Source organism: Lithobates pipiens, unplaced genomic scaffold, assembly GCF_037356315.1.
Source record: "Lithobates pipiens isolate NorthernLeopardFrog02 unplaced genomic scaffold, aLitPip1_a1.2 Scaffold_18, whole genome shotgun sequence".
Classification (NCBI taxonomy): domain Eukaryota; kingdom Metazoa; phylum Chordata; class Amphibia; order Anura; family Ranidae; genus Lithobates; species Lithobates pipiens.
The window spans coordinates 123,784,582-123,803,075 of record NW_027507758.1 but is presented as its reverse complement, the minus strand read 5'-3'; the positions used below and the strand labels follow the sequence as shown (position 1 = coordinate 123,803,075).

Here is an 18,494-nt window from a genome sequence, read left to right as displayed (position 1 = left end):
ATTCGCTAGCGTCAGACCAGACCAATCACCTGACATACACTCTCCACCGACAATTGCTCTTTGCCCACAAACAATACAGAACTGTGCACGCGGTGTTACTGATTTCAGCATGTTTAATCAAGCCCGGAAAGCGGTGTTTGTTTGCCTCCGCTGAATATAGGTGGGCCCGGCCTGCTTCATGATATCAGTGTTCAACTGGTATGGTCTTATACTCGGCAAAGGAGTTACTTGTCCGCTCTCTTAATTCTTCCCCCGAAAAAGAAAGCACGAGTGTTTGGGTCCATGTGATGTGTGGTCAATGTGTGGAGGGATTGAAGATATTAGGACTTTCCTGTGACATGGTGGTCTGTATACAGTGACTGGACTCACACTTCTTCCCTGCCTGTTAGAAAGTCTTCTCACTCTGTACATCAGCTGGGGACCACCGAGTGTCCACTGAGCAGGTAATAGAGGAGCATCGTGTGTAGGGAAGACCTGTATTTGTACCTTCCTGTATAGAAGGAGGGGTGTGTCTTGTCTGCACTGGTGTGGCTTTTGGGGCTTTAGCCCTGAATCAGGAGCCCATAGCCCAGACTCTCTGCAGGGGTCCCCATGGGGAGGGGGAGGCTCTCTGAGGACCCTGATGTAAGGGGGGGCTCTCGAGACCCTGATGTAAGGGGGGTGCTCTCTGGGGACCACCCTGATGTAAGGGGGGGTGCTCTCTGGGGACCACCCTGATGTAAGGGGGGGTGCTCTCTGGGGACCACCCTGATGTAAGGGGGGGGGGTGCTCTCTGGGGACCACCCTGATGTAAGGGGGGGTGCTCTCTGGGGACCACCCTGATGTAAGGGGGGGGGTGCTCTCTGGGGACCACCCTGATGTAAGGGGGGGTGCTCTCTGGGAACCACCCTGATGTAAGGGGGGGTGCTCTCTGGGGACCACCCTGATGTAAGGGGGGTGCTCTCTGGGGACCACCCTGATGTAAGGGGGGGGGTGCTCTCTGGGGACCACCCTGATGTAAGGGGGGGGGTGCTCTCTGGGGACCACCCTGATGTAAGGGGGGGGTGCTCTCTGGGGACCACCCTGATGTAAGGGGGGGGTGCTCTCTGGGGACCACCCTGATGTAAGGGGGGGGGGTGCTCTCTGGGGACCACCCTGATGTAAGGGGGGGGGGTGCTCTCTGGGGACCACCCTGATGTAAGGGGGGGTGCTCTCTGGGGACCACCCTGATGTAAGGGGGGGGTGCTCTCTGGGGACCACCCTGATGTAAGGGGGGGTGCTTTCTGGGTGATGTAAGGGGGGGGGGTGCTCTCTGGGGACCACCCTGATGTAAGGGGGGGGTGCTCTCTGGGGACCACCCTGATGTAAGGGGGGGGTGCTCTCTGGGGACCATCCTGATGTAAGGGGGGGGTGCTCTCTGGGGACCACCCTGATGTAAGGGGGGGGGGTGCTCTCTGGGGACCCCCCTGATGTAAGGGGGGGTGCTCTCTGGGGACCACCCTGATGTAAGGGGGGGGGGTGCTCTCTGGGGACCACCCTGATGTAAGTGGGGGTGCTCTCTGGGGACCACCCTGATGTAAGGGGGGGGTGCTCTCTGGGGACCACCCTGATGTAAGGGGGGGTGCTCTCTGGGGACCACCCTGATGTAAGGGGGGTGCTCTCTGGGGACCCCCCTGATGTAAGGGGGGGTGCTCTGTGGGGACCACCCTGATGTAAGGGGGGGGTGCTTTCTGGGGACCACCCTGATGTAAGGGGGGGTGCTCTCTGGGGACCACCCTGATGTAAGGGGGGGGTGCTCTCTGGGGACCACCCTGATGTAAGGGGGGGGTGCTCTCTGGGGACCACCCTGATGTAAGGGGGGGTGCTCTCTGGGGACCACCCTGATGTAAGGGGGGGGGTGCTCTCTGGGGACCACCCTGATGTAAGGGGGGGGGTGCTCTCTGGGGACCACCCTGATGTAAGGGGGGGGGTGCTCTCTGGGGACCACCCTGATGTAAGGGGGGAGGTGCTCTCTGGGGACCACCCTGATGTAAGGGGGGAGGTGCTCTCTGGGGACCACCCTGATGTAAGGGGGGAGGTGCTCTCTGGGGACCACCCTGATGTAAGGGGGGAGGTGCTCTCTGGGGACCACCCTGATGTAAGGGGGGAGGTGCTCTCTGGGGACCACCCTGATGTAAGGGGGGAGGTGCTCTCTGGGGACCACCCTGATGTAAGGGGGAGGTGCTCTCTGGGGACCACCCTGATGTAAGGATTTTTCACATACGGTTGCCAACCCTAAACCACTTGCTTACCGGGCACTTTTACCCCCTTCCTGCCCAGGCCAGCTTTCAGTGCTGTCGCACTTTCAATGACAATTGTGTGGTCCCGCAACTCTGTACACGTATGACAATTTATCCATTTTTTTTGTTTTCATACAAATTAATCATCACTGGGTTTTCATTTTTTGCTAAAGAAAGACTGAAAATTTAGAAAAACAAACAAAAGGTTTTTCATATTTTATAATAACATTTTGCATTTTTCTCCTGCACTGATAGACTGAACTCATGAGGTGAAACTGATAGGTGGCACTGGTGGACACTGATATTAGCATTACTGATGGGCACTGAATAGCATTACTGATGGGCACTGATAGATGGCACTGAATAGCATTACTGATGGATGGCACTGGTGGGCACTGAATAGCAATACTGATGGGCAATGATAGATGGCACTAATTAGCAGTACTGATAGATGGCACTGGTGGGCACTGATTAGCAGTACTGCAGGGTACTGATCGACGGCACTGGAGGGCACTTGAATAGTGTCACTGATCTGCACTGTGTGGGACCAATGTCCCTCTAACAGAAGTCAGTTAACGGCTTTCTTCTACTCTTTATGCTGACAGCATGAAGGGGAAAAAAATGATAACCAGCTTCCGTGACCAGCTTTCATTGGCTGGCAGCTGATCACGTGGTAAAGGACCCACTGTGATCGGGCAAGGGCCAATCTGTGATCATCCAAGTCCCAGGGAATTGGCAATCACAGAGCGTGCAGCATGAGAATGGGAAGAAGTCCATGTATGCCCTCCTGGCAATGTAAGCTTGCGCTGTAGCTGTCTTTGGGCTATAGCGCAGGCATCATGTGATTAACCACTTGCCGACCGCCGCACGACGATGTACGTCGACAGAATGGCACGGGCAGGCATAAGGGCTTACATGTACGTCCTTGCCTGCCAGCGGGTCGGGGGCCCGATGCCTGCGGCGGTCGGTATTCGTTCGGGAGCGATCCCGGACGAGGGGACGGCCATTCATTCATGGCCACCCCCTCGCGATCGCTCCCGACGAATGAAAATGTCCGGTGACATCACTTCCTCTCCTGTAATGTAAACACAGGAGAGGAAGTGATGTATTCTCTCCTCCGTGTCGGTATTTTTCGTTCCGGCACCGAGGAGAGAGCATCGGTGAGTTGCACAAGCACTACACTACACAGTAGAACATGCCAGGCACACTCACACCCCCCCTTTACCCCCCGATCACCCCCCAATTACCCCTGCCCCCCCAGTCACAGTGACACCAATTGCTTTTTTTTTTTTTTGCATTGGTGTCATTTGTGACTGTAATAACTGTTAGGGCAGTTAGGGTTAGCCCCCTTTAGTTCTAATGTGCCCCCCTAACCCCCCCAATAAAGGTTTAACCCCGTGATCACCCCCCCTCGCCAGTGTCACTAAGGCTGGGTTCACATTGCAGCGGTTTATGAGAACGAATGTGATTCGCACCGCACTGCAGTGCAAATCACATCCGATCTCTGTGCGATTCGAGTTCAGCCATACAGATAGTATGGCTGAATTCGTGTCGCACCCGCCGCACCCGCCGCAAATTCGCACGGGACCCTTTTTTTGGCCCGCAGCAGAATCAGATCGCATGGGTGTTCACACGAACTGATCTGGGGGTGTCATTAACATTTCACTGACACTCCCAGCAGTTCGCATAGGGCAGTGTGAACTGCCGCCGGGAGGCATGCGATGCGGGAACCCGCCGCGGATTCATGGCGTTCCCGCATCGCTCCAGTGTGAACCCAGCCTAATAAGCGATCATTTTTCTGATCGCTGTATTAGTGTCACAGGTGACGCTAGTTAGGCAGGTAGGTATTTAGGTTCGCCGCAGCTTTTTATAGCGCCAGGGACCCCCATATACTACCGCATAAAGCCCCCTGATTTCCCCCTAGTTAACCCTTTCACCAGTGATCACCATATAACTGTTACAAGTGACGCTGGTTGGTTAGTTATTTTTTTATAGTTTCAGGGCACCCGCCATTTATTACCTAATAAAGGTTTAACCCCCTGATCACCCAGCGGGTGTCATTTGTGACTGTAATAACTGTTAGGGCAGTTAGGGTTAGCCCCCTTTAGTTCTAAGGTACCCCCCTAACCCCCCCAATAAAGGTTTAACCCCGTGATCACCCCCGTCGCCAGTGTCACTAAGGCTGGGTTCACATTGCAGCGGTTTATGAGAACGGATGTGATTCGCACCGCACTGCAGTGCAAATCACATCCGATCTCTGTGCGATTCGAGTTCAGCCATACAGATAGTATGGCTGAATTCGTGTCGCACCCGCCGCAAACTCGCACGGGACCCTTTTTTTGGTCCGCAGCAGAATCGGATCGCATGGGTGTTCACACCATGCGATCCGAGTTTGCAGATCGCACTGCGATATGCGAACTGATCTGGGGGTGTCATTAACATTTCACTGACACTCCCAGCAGTTCGCATAGGGCAGTGTGAACTGCCGCCGGGAGGCATGTGATGCGGGAACCCGCCGCGCATTCGTGGCGTTCCCACATCGCTCCAGTGTGAACCCAGCCTAATAAGCGATCGTTTTTCTGATCACTGTATTAGTGTCACAGGTGACGCTAGTTAGGCAGGTAGGTATTTAGGTTCGCCGCAGCTTTTTATAGCGCCAGGGACCCCCATATACTACCGCATAAAGCCCCCTGATTGCCCCCTAGTTAACCCTTTCACCAGTGATCACCATATAACTGTTACAGGTGACGCTGGTTGGTTAGTTATTTTTTTTTTAGTTTCAGGGCACCCGCCATTTATTACCTAGTCTCACTAGTGTACCCCTAAATTTAGGGGTGTCTACTTTCCAAAATGGGGTCATTTGGGGGGGTTTGTGCCATCTTGGCATTTTATGGCCTTCAAAACTGTAACGCCCTTAGAAAGCCTGAAGGCGGTGCTTGGTTTTTGGGGCCCCGTACGCGGCTAGGCTCCCAAAAAGTCCCACATATGTGGTATCCCCGTACTCAGGAGAAGCAGCAGAATTTATTTTGGGGTGTCATTTCACATATGCCCATGGCATGCGTGAGCAATATATCATTTAGTGACAACTTTGTGAAAAAAAAAAAAGTTTGTAATTTTCCCGCAACTTGTGGCAAAATATAAAATATTCCATGGACTCAACATGCCTCTCAGCAAATAGCTTGGGGTGTCTACTTTCTAAAATGGGGTCATTTGTGGGGGTTTTGTGCCATCTTGGCATTTTATGGCCTTCAAAACTGTAATAGGTAGTGAGGAGTGAAGTCAAATATTTACGCCCTTAGAAAACCTGAAGGCGGTTCTTGGTTTTCGGGGCCCCGTACGTGGCTAGGCTCCCAAAAAGTCCCACATATGTGGTATCCCCGTACTCAGGAGAAGCAGCAGAATTTTTTTTGGGGTGTCATTTCACATATGCCCATAGCATGTGTGAGCAATATATCATTTAGTGACAACTTTGTGAAAAAAAAATAAAAAAAAATTAAAGTTTGTAATTTTCCCGTAACTTGTGGCAAAATATAAAATATTCCATGGACTCAAAATGGCTCTCAGCAAATAGCTTGGGGTGTCTACTTTCTAAAATGGGGTCATTTGTGGGGGTTTTGTGCCATCTTGGCATTTTATGGCCTTCAAAACTGTAATAGGTAGTGAGAAGTGAAATCAAAAATTTACGCCCTTAGAAAGCCTGAAGGCGGTGCTTGGTTTTCGGAGCCCCGTACGCGGCTAGGCTCCCAAAAAGTCCCACATATGTGGTATCCCCGTACTCAGGAGAAGCAGCAGAATTTATTTTGGGGTGTCATTTCACATATGCCCATAGCATGTGTGAGCAATATATCATTTAGGCCGGGTTCACACCGCTGCGATGCGGGAACGCCGCGAATCCGCGGCGTTTTCCCGCATCGCATTACTCCCGCCGGCAGTTCACACTGCCCTATGCGGACGGCTGGGAGTGTCAATGATATGTTAATGACACCCCCAGATCCGTCCGCATATCGCAGTGCGATCTGCCGACTCGCACAGGAATCGGATCGCATGGTGTGAACCCCCATGCGATCCGATTCTGTTGCGGACCAAAAAAAGGGTCCCGTGCGAGTTTGCTGCGGGAGCGATGCGAATTCAGCCATACTATCTGTATGGCTGAACTCGCATCGCTACGGAGATCGGATGTGATTTGCACTGCAGTGCGGTGCGAATCACATCCGGATCTCCCCCCGCAGCAGTGTGAACCCAGCCTAAGTGACAACTTTGTGTAAAAAAAAAAAAAAAAAAATTATTTTTTGTCATTATTCAATCGCTTGAGGCAAAAAAATAAAATATTCAATGGGCTCAACATGCCACTTATCAATTTCCTTAGGGTGTCTACTTTCCAAAATGGGGTCATTTGGGGGGGTTTTGTACTGCCCTGCCATTTTAGCACCTCAAGAAATGAGATAGGCAGTCGTAAACTAAAAGCTGCGTAAATTCCAGAAAACGTACCTTAGTTTGTAGATGTGACAACTTTTGCGCAAACCAATAAATATACAATTATTGACTTTTTTTTTTACCAAAGACATGTGGCTGAATACATTTTGGCCTAAATGTATGACTAAAATTGAGTTTATTGGATTTTTCTAATAACAAAAAGTAGAAAATATCATTTTTTTTTCAAAATTTGCGGTCTTTTTACGTTTATATCGCAAAAAATAAAAATCGCAGAGGCAATCAAATACCATCAAAAGAAAGCTCTATTTGTGGGAAGAAAAGGACGCAAATTTTGTTTGGGTACAACATTGCATGACCGCGCAATTACCAGTTAAAGCAGTGCAGTGCCAAATTGTAAAAAGACCTCTGGTCATTTACCAGCAAAATGGTCCGGTCTGAAGGTGGTTAACCACTTGAGATCCGCGCTATTGCCAAATGACGGCATTAGCGCGGATCTACTTCTCCGGGACTACGTCTATTGACGTCGTCCCGGTTACGAGTGGCCTGCGCACCCCCTGAGGGGCGCGCGCGGCGCGCTCTGTGATCGGCGAGTCCACGAGACTCGCCTGATCACCGATCCGTGCAAGGGGTCGATCCCGACCCCTTATCACGTGATCAGCTGTCAGCCAATGACAGCTGATCATGTGACAGAACAGAGCCGGTAATCGGCTATTATTCCTCCTCGCGCTGACAGCGCGAGGAGAGAAAAAAAAAGCCGATCACCGGCGGCCGTGATCGGGTTATCAGTCCCGATCACGGCCAGTAATACAGCTGACCACCTGCCTCCTGCCAGTGCCCACCTGCCCACCGCAGTGCCATCCTGAATGAAAGTAAGTGCCCCCCATCAGTGCCACCCAGCAGTGCCCATAGTGCCCACAGCGCCACCCACAGTGCCACCCACAGTGCCACCCACAATGCCACCCACAGTGCCATCCACAGTGCCCACAATCTTCCTTAAAGGTGCTGCACCCCAGTGCCGCCCATCAGTGCCCAGCAGTGCCGCCCATCAGTGCCCAGCAGTGCCGCCCATCAGTGCCCAGCAGTGCCACCTATCAGAGCCACCTATCAGTGCCCATCAGTCCCATCTATCAGTGGTACCTATCAGTGCCTATCCGTGCCACCCATCCGTGCCACTTATCCGTGCCACCCATCCATGCCATCTTATCTGTGCCCATCTTTGCCCATCAGTGCCGCCTTATCTGTGCCGATCGGTGCCGCCTTATCTGTGCCTATTAGTGCCGCCTTAACTATGCCTATCAGTGCCCACCAGTGCAGCCTATCAGTGCCCACCAATGCAGCCTATCAGTGCCCACCAATGCAGCCCATCAGTGCCCACCAATGCAGCCATCAGTGCCGCCTAATCAGCGCACTTCAATGAAGGAGAAAAATGACCCGTTTGCAAAATTGTATAACAAACTATTAAAACATGATTTTTTATTTTTTTTTTGCATCTTTTTTTGTTTGTTTAGCAAAAAATAAAACTCCGAGCTGTAACTAAATACCACCAAAAGAAAGCTCTATTTGTGGGAAAAAAATGATAAAAATTTCATTTGGGTACAGTGTTGTATGACCGCGCAATTGTCATTCAAAGTGCATCAGCGCTGAAAGCTGAAAATTGGTCTGGGACTGAGGGGGGTTTAAGTGCCCAGTAAGCAAGTGGTTAAAGAAAAATTTCAGGTATGCATATTTTATATATAGGTACCTTGTTCCTGCTTGGTCCGATGTAAGTAGAAGCTGGAAATCACTGAGGTAGATACTGTTAGTCCAGTGTTCTCCACTTTCTTCCAGATCCTGTGCCGAGCAGCTCGCCTGATGCATTGTGAATAGAGGAGATCAGCTGCTCAGCACAGGCACCATTCAGAGAATGCTTTACATTTTCTGAATGAATGCAAAGCATAATCTAATTGGAGGAGGTGGAGCAGTGACATTACACTTCCCCACCCTGTCCAGTCAGAGAATTCTTTGACCATGCCCACCCTTTTTGCCCAGTTGCTATGTGGTATGACATCTGTAAATTGAGGGGTAGACCTTTCAATCGTCCTCCTTTCATAGATCCGGTTTCATTTCTAGTAGTAGTATGGCTTCTATGAATGGAGCAGTTGGGCATAATCGGACTCTCTTAATGAGAGCCAGTGACAGTATTTACTTCCACCCCCATTCTAAGACTATTTACTTTACCATGTGAAACAAAAGATCTGTATTACTACCTATTCTGAAGCTGCTCCGGTCCAATGATCTCTTCAGTACCAGCTTCAGTGTAGAGGAGAGACCTCCAACGGCTGCAGAGCCTGGGCAGTGACGTCACCCATAGCCTTACTATGGGGCATCGATTGTCCGCTGTCCCTCCTCTACACTGAAGCCAGTGATGGGACCCAGTCATGTAACCAGAGTGACTTTAGAATAGGTAAGTATAGTCATCTTTCCTTTTAAAAGGTGTCGATAGAGTAGGTTTAGAGGATGAGAGTAGTAAGCTTAGGTTTTGATTGAACTTCCACTTTAAAGTGTTACTAAAGACAAAACTTATTGTGTTGAGCGGAGATTGATTAGAATACCTCACAGTTTTTATTGCTGTGCTCCTGTAATGGAGAGTCACCCTCTCTATTTGTCCTGTTTACCATTTTTACCAAAAGTGAAAGTAAAAGAAGACATCAGAACAGTAATAGAGGGGAAATCTTCTAATGGGGACACTAGTTCTGGTGACACACCGGGATGCCCTCACTTTGGTGGGATTTCCTCTCACTTCCTGTTTTGGCTGTGGGACAGAAAGTGAAGGGCAAATTCCCCAATGGGACACAATTGGCAAAATACAAACTGACAGGGGTTATATAATCCTTCCTTACTCTATCCAAAAAAAATAAATAATTGCCTTTAGTTACACAATCCCCAGTGCATTGGCAGCTTAAGGTTGTGGGAATGCTTGGGGCATGAATGGAGTAGGATTTATACTAATAGGAGAGTGATGGGCACAAGACACACACCCTACTGACCATAAGGCTGGCCATACATTCCTCCTCCTCCTTCCTCCTCTCCAAGATGTGGGATTTTGGAATTCACATTCTATGAAAATGTTTGTTTTCTTTTTGAAAAAACAATGTCGTAAAAGAAACTTGAAAGCTATCAATGTGATTTTAATTTTTTTTCCCTTTTGAAAATGCTAGTTCTCTGGCAGTCAAGCTGATTGCTCGGTGATCAGGAGCAGCCTATATATATCTGACATTCATCACCAGACAGTTGATTTTGTCAATATTTGGATTTGTATGTGCATTTAATGCCATTTATGTGTGTTATCTACCTGTAAACGTTTCATTCGGGTAGACATTCAAACCCCCGAGACTGTTGCTGGGTGCTGCCGTCAAATTTTCTACCATGAATAGAAGCTAGCAAATGAAAAATAATTTATGGAAAGGAAAACGCTGCAAATAGGCATTTTAAAATGTCAGAATTAAGTTAGTGACAGGGTCTCTTAAAATTTCTAACACTATAAGACATTTAGTTTATATATGATTTTTGTAAATCAAAATCATTTTGCAGGCAAGTTACAGAGTTTAAGTTGACAGTGCAGATAAACCATTTGAGTTTTTTAAGACAAGGTCCTACGATTGATGAAAAAAGCTAGCAATGTCCTGGGATGATGTGATCACCTATGTAAGAACCTGATCATTTAATGTTTATTGTGTTTTTCAGGTGTTACAGCATGCTTCTGATAGAAGAGAAGTATAGGACAGTTGCTGAAATCTTGTTCTCCTCAGGGACCTGTCCAAGATGTGTCCTTCGATTATGCTGTGTTGGCTTCCCAACTCCTTACCGTCTTCCATACAAGGTATCTCCATTTTATCAATCCCAAATGATAAAATAAAAGTGAATAGTGGATCCTTTAAAAAATAAAATGTAAAAATAAATATTATTATTATTATACAGCATTTATATAGCACCAACAGTTTGCACAGTGCTTTACAAAATAAAGGTAGACGGTACAGTAATGATGCCTACAGCAGATATCTTTTTCAGCCGACGATTCCCTGCAACGTAAGAACAATCATAGCAGCAGTTCAGCCGCTTACGGTAATCGATTTTACAGGCGTCGGGAGGAAGGGGACGATCCCTCCCGCTGTCCTCCAGTATTTCTACCAGCTAGCCCGTACAAACGGCTAGCCAGAAAAGGAATCCATTGGCGCTGGAAGTTCACCATAGAGAATACCGGTAACCAGATGGTCCCTGGAGGCCCAGGTGTGACGTTATGACATTGTGTCCATCCTGGCAGTTGTAAATACTGCCGTGTACCTGGCAGGAAAGGCAGAGGTTATTTGTTTTTTTTTTCTTTTTTTTTTCTTGTTTTTTTTTAAACTCAGCCTTTCCTTCCTAGAGGAGAGATGTGGTCTTATAGACCCCACATATCCTCATAAGAGGACCTGTCATGCCCTATTCCTATTACAAGGGATATTTACATCCCTTGTTATAGGAATAAAATGAATCTCCCTAAAGTGGGCACAGACAGCAATAAAAACCTGACAGCTGTTACCTCTCTGCGCTGTCAAAAACTCAAATAACATTTTCCCTATACTACTTTAATATTAGTGAATGGTGATAAACAATAGATGTCAATATAAATAACAGTTATTATGACAAAAATACACTCACCGGCCACTTTCTTAGGTACACCTGTTCAATTGCTTGGTAACACAAATTTCTAATCACCCAATCACATGGCAGCAACTCAATGCATTTAGGCATCTAGACATAGTGAAAATGAGCATCAGAATGGGAAGAAAGGGGATTTAAGTGACTTTGAATGTGGCATGGTTGTCGTTGCCAGACGGGCTGGTCGGACTATTTCAAAAGCTGCTGATCTACTAGGATTTTCACACACAACCATCTCTAGGGTTTAAAGAGAATGGTCCAAAAAAGATGTCCAGTGAGCGGCAGTGTGGAAGAAAATGCCTTGTTGATGGTAGAGGTCAGAGGTGATTGGGCAGACTGGTTTGAGATAATGGGCAACAATAACTCAAATAACCATTCGTTTACAACCAAGGTATGCAAATTACCATCTCTGAATGCACAACACATTGAACCTTGCAGCAGATGGTCTACAGCAGCAAAAGAACACACCGGGTGCCACTCTTGTATGCTAAAAACAGGAAACTGAGGCTACAATTCGCACAGGATCACCAAAATTGGACAACAGAAGATTCAAAAACCGTTGACTTGGTCTGATGAGTCTCAATTTTAGCTGCGACCTTCAGATGTTCAGGTCAGAATTTGGTGTAAACTACATGAAAGCATGGATCCATCCTGCCTTGTATCAACGGTTCAGGCTGGTGATAGTGTAATGGTGTGGGGGATATTTTCTTGACACGCTTTGAGCCTGTTAGTAACAATTGAGCATCGTTTAAACACCACACCCTATCTGAGTGTTGCTGACCATATCCATCCCTTTATGACTACAGTGTATCATCTTCTGATGGCCACCTCCAGCAGGATAATGCACCATGTAACAAAACTCAAATCATCTCACCTCTGGTTTCTTGTACATGACAATGAGGTCTCTGTATTCCAGTGGCCTCCACAGTCACCAGATCTCAATCCAATAGAGCACCTTTGTGAAAGGGGAGAATCACATTGTGGATGTGCAGCCGACAAATCTGCAGCAACTACGTGACCCTATCATGTCACTATGGATCAAAATCTCTGAGGAATGTTTCCAACACCTTGTTGAATCTATACTACAAAAGAATTAAGGCAGTTCTGAAGGCAAAATGGGGTCCAACCTGGTACAAGCAGGGTGAACCCCCCCAAAAAAAGAAAAAAAAGTGAGTGTAGATCTTTACTACTGAGTGAATTTAGCCTCATGAGGGACACAGCCACTGTTTCTGGGTGAGTAACTTTTTATTTATGTTGTCCTTACATATGCACTGTGTATTTCTGATGCCGAACCCTTATGACACAAATTAGAAAGCGTGATCTAATTGTTATTTTGGTCTATTCAGGCACTTGTATAAAGCAAGTAAGGTCAGTACACTAATTCAATCTAATAAAACAAAGAGGTCAATTTGCTGTGTCTTTCAGGATCTGATGGAAGAGCTGCGGAAGTTCTTGACTCCCGGAGATGGAGATGGAGGTGCAGCTGACGGTGACAATGCTCCGCCAAATAAGAAAGCTAGACTAGATGACTCTGATGGGTGTCCTGCTGAAGAAGCGCAGAGCGCAGAGACCTCTGGGGCTCCGAAAACCTGTAATTTGTGTTTGGGGATTCTGCAACACCTCAGTGATGTTGAGTTTGTCAAGAAGGTAATTTACTCTGAGGGTGGAGGTTATAAAGATTGATTTGATTGATTATGAAACCAAAATCACTTTTATTATTAACCACTTGCTTACTGGGCACTTAAACCCCCCCCCCCCCTCCTGCCCAGACCAATTTTTAGCTTTCAGCGCTGTCGCATTTTGAATGACAATTGCGCGGTCATACAACACTGTACCCAAATGAAATTTTTATTATTTTTTTTCATACAAATGGAGCTTTCTTTTGGTGTTATTTAATCACCATTTGGGTTTTTATTCTTTGCTAAACAAACAAAAAAGACACATTAACAAAAAAACAAAAAAAACATGTTTCGTAGTTTGTTATAAAATTTTGCAAACAGGTAATTTTTCTCCTTCATTGATATTCACTGATGAAGCTGCACTCTTGGGCACAGATAAGGAAACACTGATGGGCACAGATAAGGTGACACTGATGGGTAGCACTGGTAGGTGGCACTGATGGCCACTGGTAGGTCTCTCTGGGCATTGATGGCACTGGCCACATATGAGGCAACCCTGATGGGTGGCACTGATGGGCACAGGTAGGTGGCACTGATGGTCACTGGTAGGTGTTATGGATAGGCAGCACTGGTGATGGGGCACTGGTGACATTTATAGGTGGCACTGATGGGTGCTACTGTGGGCACTGATGGGTGGTGCTGGTGGGCACTGATGGGTGGCACAGGTGGGCACAGAAGCCTCTTCAGAGCCTCTCCATGATTGGGACTGATGTCCCTGTCACTGCCGCCAGTGATCGGCTTGCATCTCTAATAGTATGGGGGTGCATTAGTGTGTTGGGGCGAGACAGTGTCAGGGTGAATTTGATTTAAATCACTAGTAAAAAGGCTTGATTTAAATCATAATTTTTAAAGAGCAACTGTCATATCTGTCTCACAGCGGCTCCTCTTCTGACCCGCTGTTGACTCGCCAACAGTCCCATTCACTTTAATGGGACAGCTGGTGATGTGGCAGTGACACAACAAGGTGAGGGAAGTGGCTGCAGCAGGTGAGTGGATGCCCGCTAACAGGCGCTGCCATGATGGATGTGAAATGACAGGTGCTCGTTAAATGTAAGGACTCCTTCTTACTGGTAGTTAGAATCTTTAATATTTTCAAACAAAATGAAAGTTTCCAATTTAGAATAATAAGCTATCGGGTTAGTAAAACGGCGATATCAGAACCAATTAAATAATACAGTTTGCACTGTACATAGACAATACAATGGCGGTAAAGGAATATTCCTGAACTTTGTTTTATCTCTTGGTTACTGTGAAATTGTGTGAATGCATCAATGCAGTGCATGTTATCTCAGCTTGCAGAGCTTGGATTCATTGAATGAGTTTACCAAAAATTTAAATATTGCAGACTATACAGCCTAATGCTACAAAACTAAGCTCCATTTCATGCTGAATAAATAAAATAAAAAAGTCATTGATTTATACCCACCCTGGACAGCTTGCACATCTAAAAAAGGCACCATCAATGCTGAAGGATATATCAAGGTTTTAGAGCAGCATACGCTCCCATCCAGATGACGTATTGTTCAGACAAGGCCTTGCATATTTTAGCAGGACATTGCTATAGATTCATACTGCATCTATGTCAACAGCATGGCTTCGTAGTAGAAGAGTCTTGGTGCTTAAAGTGTAACTCCACTTTTGGGGGGGGATAGCAAATAAAGAAAAAATAATGTAGCGTTTGCAGTTACGACATAAGACGTTGTAATTGAATATTATTAAAAATTAAGTTTCCTCTTCAATCTGCGGCTCTGTAACATTCTGAAAATGCAATGCAATATGGCTACCCGGAGGTGTTCTATACACAGAATGTGTACAGAACACCCCCCAGAAACATAGTTTTCTGCTTATGTGATTGGCTCACCAATTTTCCCAGAAGTCTGTGCTAAGATACAAGTCAGATTTCAGGCATCCCCTGCAACAAAAATGTTTGTTTTTGGTGAGATACTCCCAATAAGAAATCATGTCTAAAGGAATGCAGGCCCAGCAGCTTTCCTCATGAGTGTCCTGCAGGTGCACAGCTGATTGATATTCATGAAATCACTCCCATTAGACTCACTTTCCCATATGGACACAGACGCAGAGTGATTTCTTCAGAATAACAAAAGGTAGGAATCTGCAACAAAGTTTGTTAAAATCCTTGGAATGTACATAGATCACCCCCAGAGGGTAATTTTTTTTATGAACAAAAGTGGAGTTACACCTTAACTGGCCTATCTGCAGTCCAGGCCTTTCACCAAGTAAAAATATAAGGTCTCTGCTGATGGCTAATTTACACAGCACTAAAGCATTTTACACCTCCACGTTCAGAATGGGAGCACTGTTTTATAGCTCCCATTTCCCCCAATAAATATATATCAACTTTAAATTGTCTATGTATAAAAAGTTTGCTGAAGAAATGACACACATTTTGCACAGCTCCAATAAAATTTCCTGTATTTGGTGTTATTTAACTGTATTGTGTGATCGTTGGCACCATCTAGGGGCCAAAATGCAGTATTTGTTTTTAAATATCTCATTCAGGAAACAAATGGGTTTTGGTGACTAGATGCCGCTTACGGTCATATGACCTAGTTTTATAACCGAATATGATCAATTTCTTTGGAGCTGTGGGAATATTTGTCAGATTCATTCAGAGAACTTTTATACATTGATCCCTAACTGTAGCACAGATGGTAAATGTCCAGTCTTGCATGTTCTTCTGATTGTGTTGCCTTTTCCAAAATAATAACAGTAATTTGTGATTATTAATTATTATATATTTTTTTTTAATGCAGACCTTTCATAAAGTCCAGTCTGCGGGATATGAGTTCAAAGACTTTGTTTTCTCAGTGTCTTTGCCAGCACAGCTCTTGGTGAGAGAGGTAAAGTATATTTTGCATTCCCATTCTGACTTCCATTAGGTGCTGCTTTAGGCTCCTGTCACCAAGTTTTAGCCTATAATGACCCTGTCTTTGATCTGGAGGATGAGAAAGTAAAGGTGTCACAAATAGTAACACATCAAATTGTTCTAACCTGCTAAAGACAACATATTGTGGTTTCTTAGGACAGGACAAATTTTTATATATGATGCATGTCTAATACCCAGTAGAATTCTAACTGTAGTACTTTCTGTATTTCTTCCTTGGCAACCAATGGGCTTCAAATGTTTTTCTTGCTAGGGGTCGATAAGAAAATGTAGGGGTAAATCACATACAATGCTTCACTTTAATGGTTTCTACATGAAGTTGATATAGTGTGTGTGTGTGTATGTATGTGTGTGTATATGTATATGTGTGTGTGTATATATATATATATATATATATATATATATAATCTCACAGGCATACCCCACTTTTAAGTACACAATGGGGTTTATTTACTAAAGCTGGAAAGTGCAAAATCAGGCTCACTTCTGCATGGAAACCAATGATCTTCCAGGTTTTATTACCAAAGCTTAATTGAACAAGCTGGGGTTAGAAGCTCATTGGTTTCTATGCAGAAGTGAGCCTGATTTTGCACTTTCCAGCTTTAGTAAATAAACCCCATTGTGTACTTAAAAGTGGGGTATGCCTGTATAGCCTATCATATCTCTTGTGGTTCGAAACAGATTTTTAAAATACATTTTCCTGTCGCTGGTGCTTGATAAAACCCAGCATCTCTAAAGCCCCATACACACTATCAGATTTTCTGCTGATTTTTGTCTTCAGATTTATCAAAACCATATAATATGAGGTCAAACTGAGGAGTATCAATTTGTATGCAATCAGGCAGGCCCTTGTACTACATGGTTTTGGTAAAGCTGAAGAAAAAAAATCAGCAGAAAATCTGATAGTGTGTATGGGGCTTAACACTTCCCCTGTGCCTCCTGGGCATGTTAAAGTCCACATTTCCACAGGGATTTTGGGAACTGTAGTGGTTGATTGGGGCAGCAGAGGTAGATTGTTGAAAAAGTAAAACCCGCGCTTTCACTTGCTATACCAGGATTTTGTCAGCAGGTCCCAGCCACTGATTTAGGGCCTGTTCACACTACTGCAATGTGGGAACCCAGCGAATCCACTGCATGTTCCCGCATCGCATGCCTCCCAGTGGCAGTTCACATTTCACTGTGCGAACTGCTGGGAGTGTCAATGAAAAGTTAATGACCCCCCCCCCAAATCAGTTCACATATCACAGTGCAAATTGCAAACTCGGACAGGAATTGGATCGCATGAGTGTGACTAAAAAAAAGAGTCCTGTGCGAGTTTGGCCCAAATGGGATGCGAATTCAGCCATACTGTCTGTATGACTGAATTCACATTGCACAGAGATCTCATGTGATTTGCACTGCAGTGCGGTGCGAATCACATGCAATGTCGAACATTGCACCAGTGGGAACCAGCCCTTAGGGCTGAGACCTGCTGATCAGCTGTAGCCAATCATAACACACAGAGCTCTGTACACAGATCAGCAATCTGGCTGTTTCAAAAACAGCCAGATCTATTAGTAAAAGCAGCACATGTTACACACAGCACAGTTAGGCACACAGTTAACCCCTTGATGTTAACCCCTTCCCTGCCAGTGTCATTAATACAGTGTACAGTATTTGTTGGAAGGCGCACCATGTTTTTTAATAGCAGATATTTCTGGACTGCTGAAACCTGGTTATACATAAGATATCTGGATACTGCTTGGGGTAGTCTTGGGATGCCAGTCGAGCAGGATCACCCAGCAGGGTGTGTATAACAGAAGAGTGCATATCAGAATTCTGCATCTGGAAATAGGATTCCCATAACCTGGTGGTGGGGTATGGGAATAGGAGATCTTTGCTTCAGAACACCTGGTGATATGCAGAATACAATCTTGCTTGACTGGCATCCCATGACTACCCTCCAGTATTATCCAGATGGCTTGGGTATAACCAGGTTTCAACAATCCAGAAATATCTGATGGTAAGACTCATGTTGCGCCTTCCAACATATGCCACTTTGTACCTGAATTGCACACGATCCCCCTTCTTCAGAGCGGCCTCCATGGAACAGTCCAGAAATGTCTCGCGTTAAGACATGTTGTGCTTCCCAACAGTATTATATCTGATCACTGTATTAGTGTCACTCTTTCAGTGTCACTGTATCTCCCAGCAAGGGTCTGTTAGTGCCAGATCACTCTCCACGCTATCACAGTCCCACTATAAGTCGCTGATCACCACCAATACCAGTATAGCGTCAAAGCTGCATAAACTCCAGTAGATATACCATAGGTTGTAAACACTATAACTTTCACACAAACCAATTATAAACACCTATTTGGCCTAAATTTTATGAAGACATTTACATTTTTTTTTAAGTTGGGGTCTTTTTTTTTTCTTCAAAATGTTGTCTTTTTTTCGTTTATACTAAAAGATATTAAAAAAAAAAAAAAAAAAAAAACAGCGGTGATCGAATACCACAAAAAGAAAGTTCTATTTGTGTGAAAAAATATGATATCAATT

At 45.7% G+C, this 18,494-nt stretch overlaps 1 protein-coding gene across 1 annotated transcript in view; it reads left to right on the top strand.

Annotated features, from left to right (window-relative positions):
• Positions 1-56: 56 nt before the first annotated feature.
• The window catches only part of PUS10 (pseudouridine synthase 10), a 105,906-nt gene continuing 87,468 nt past the window's right edge, over positions 57-18,494 (top strand). Inside the window, exons 1-4 of the mRNA XM_077486061.1 lie at positions 57-443; positions 10,416-10,551; positions 12,795-13,016; positions 15,823-15,909. Coding sequence (XP_077342187.1) covers positions 10,426-10,551; positions 12,795-13,016; positions 15,823-15,909 — 435 coding nt within the window. The 5' untranslated portion in view covers positions 57-443; positions 10,416-10,425. The remainder of the gene's footprint in view (positions 444-10,415; positions 10,552-12,794; positions 13,017-15,822; positions 15,910-18,494) is intronic.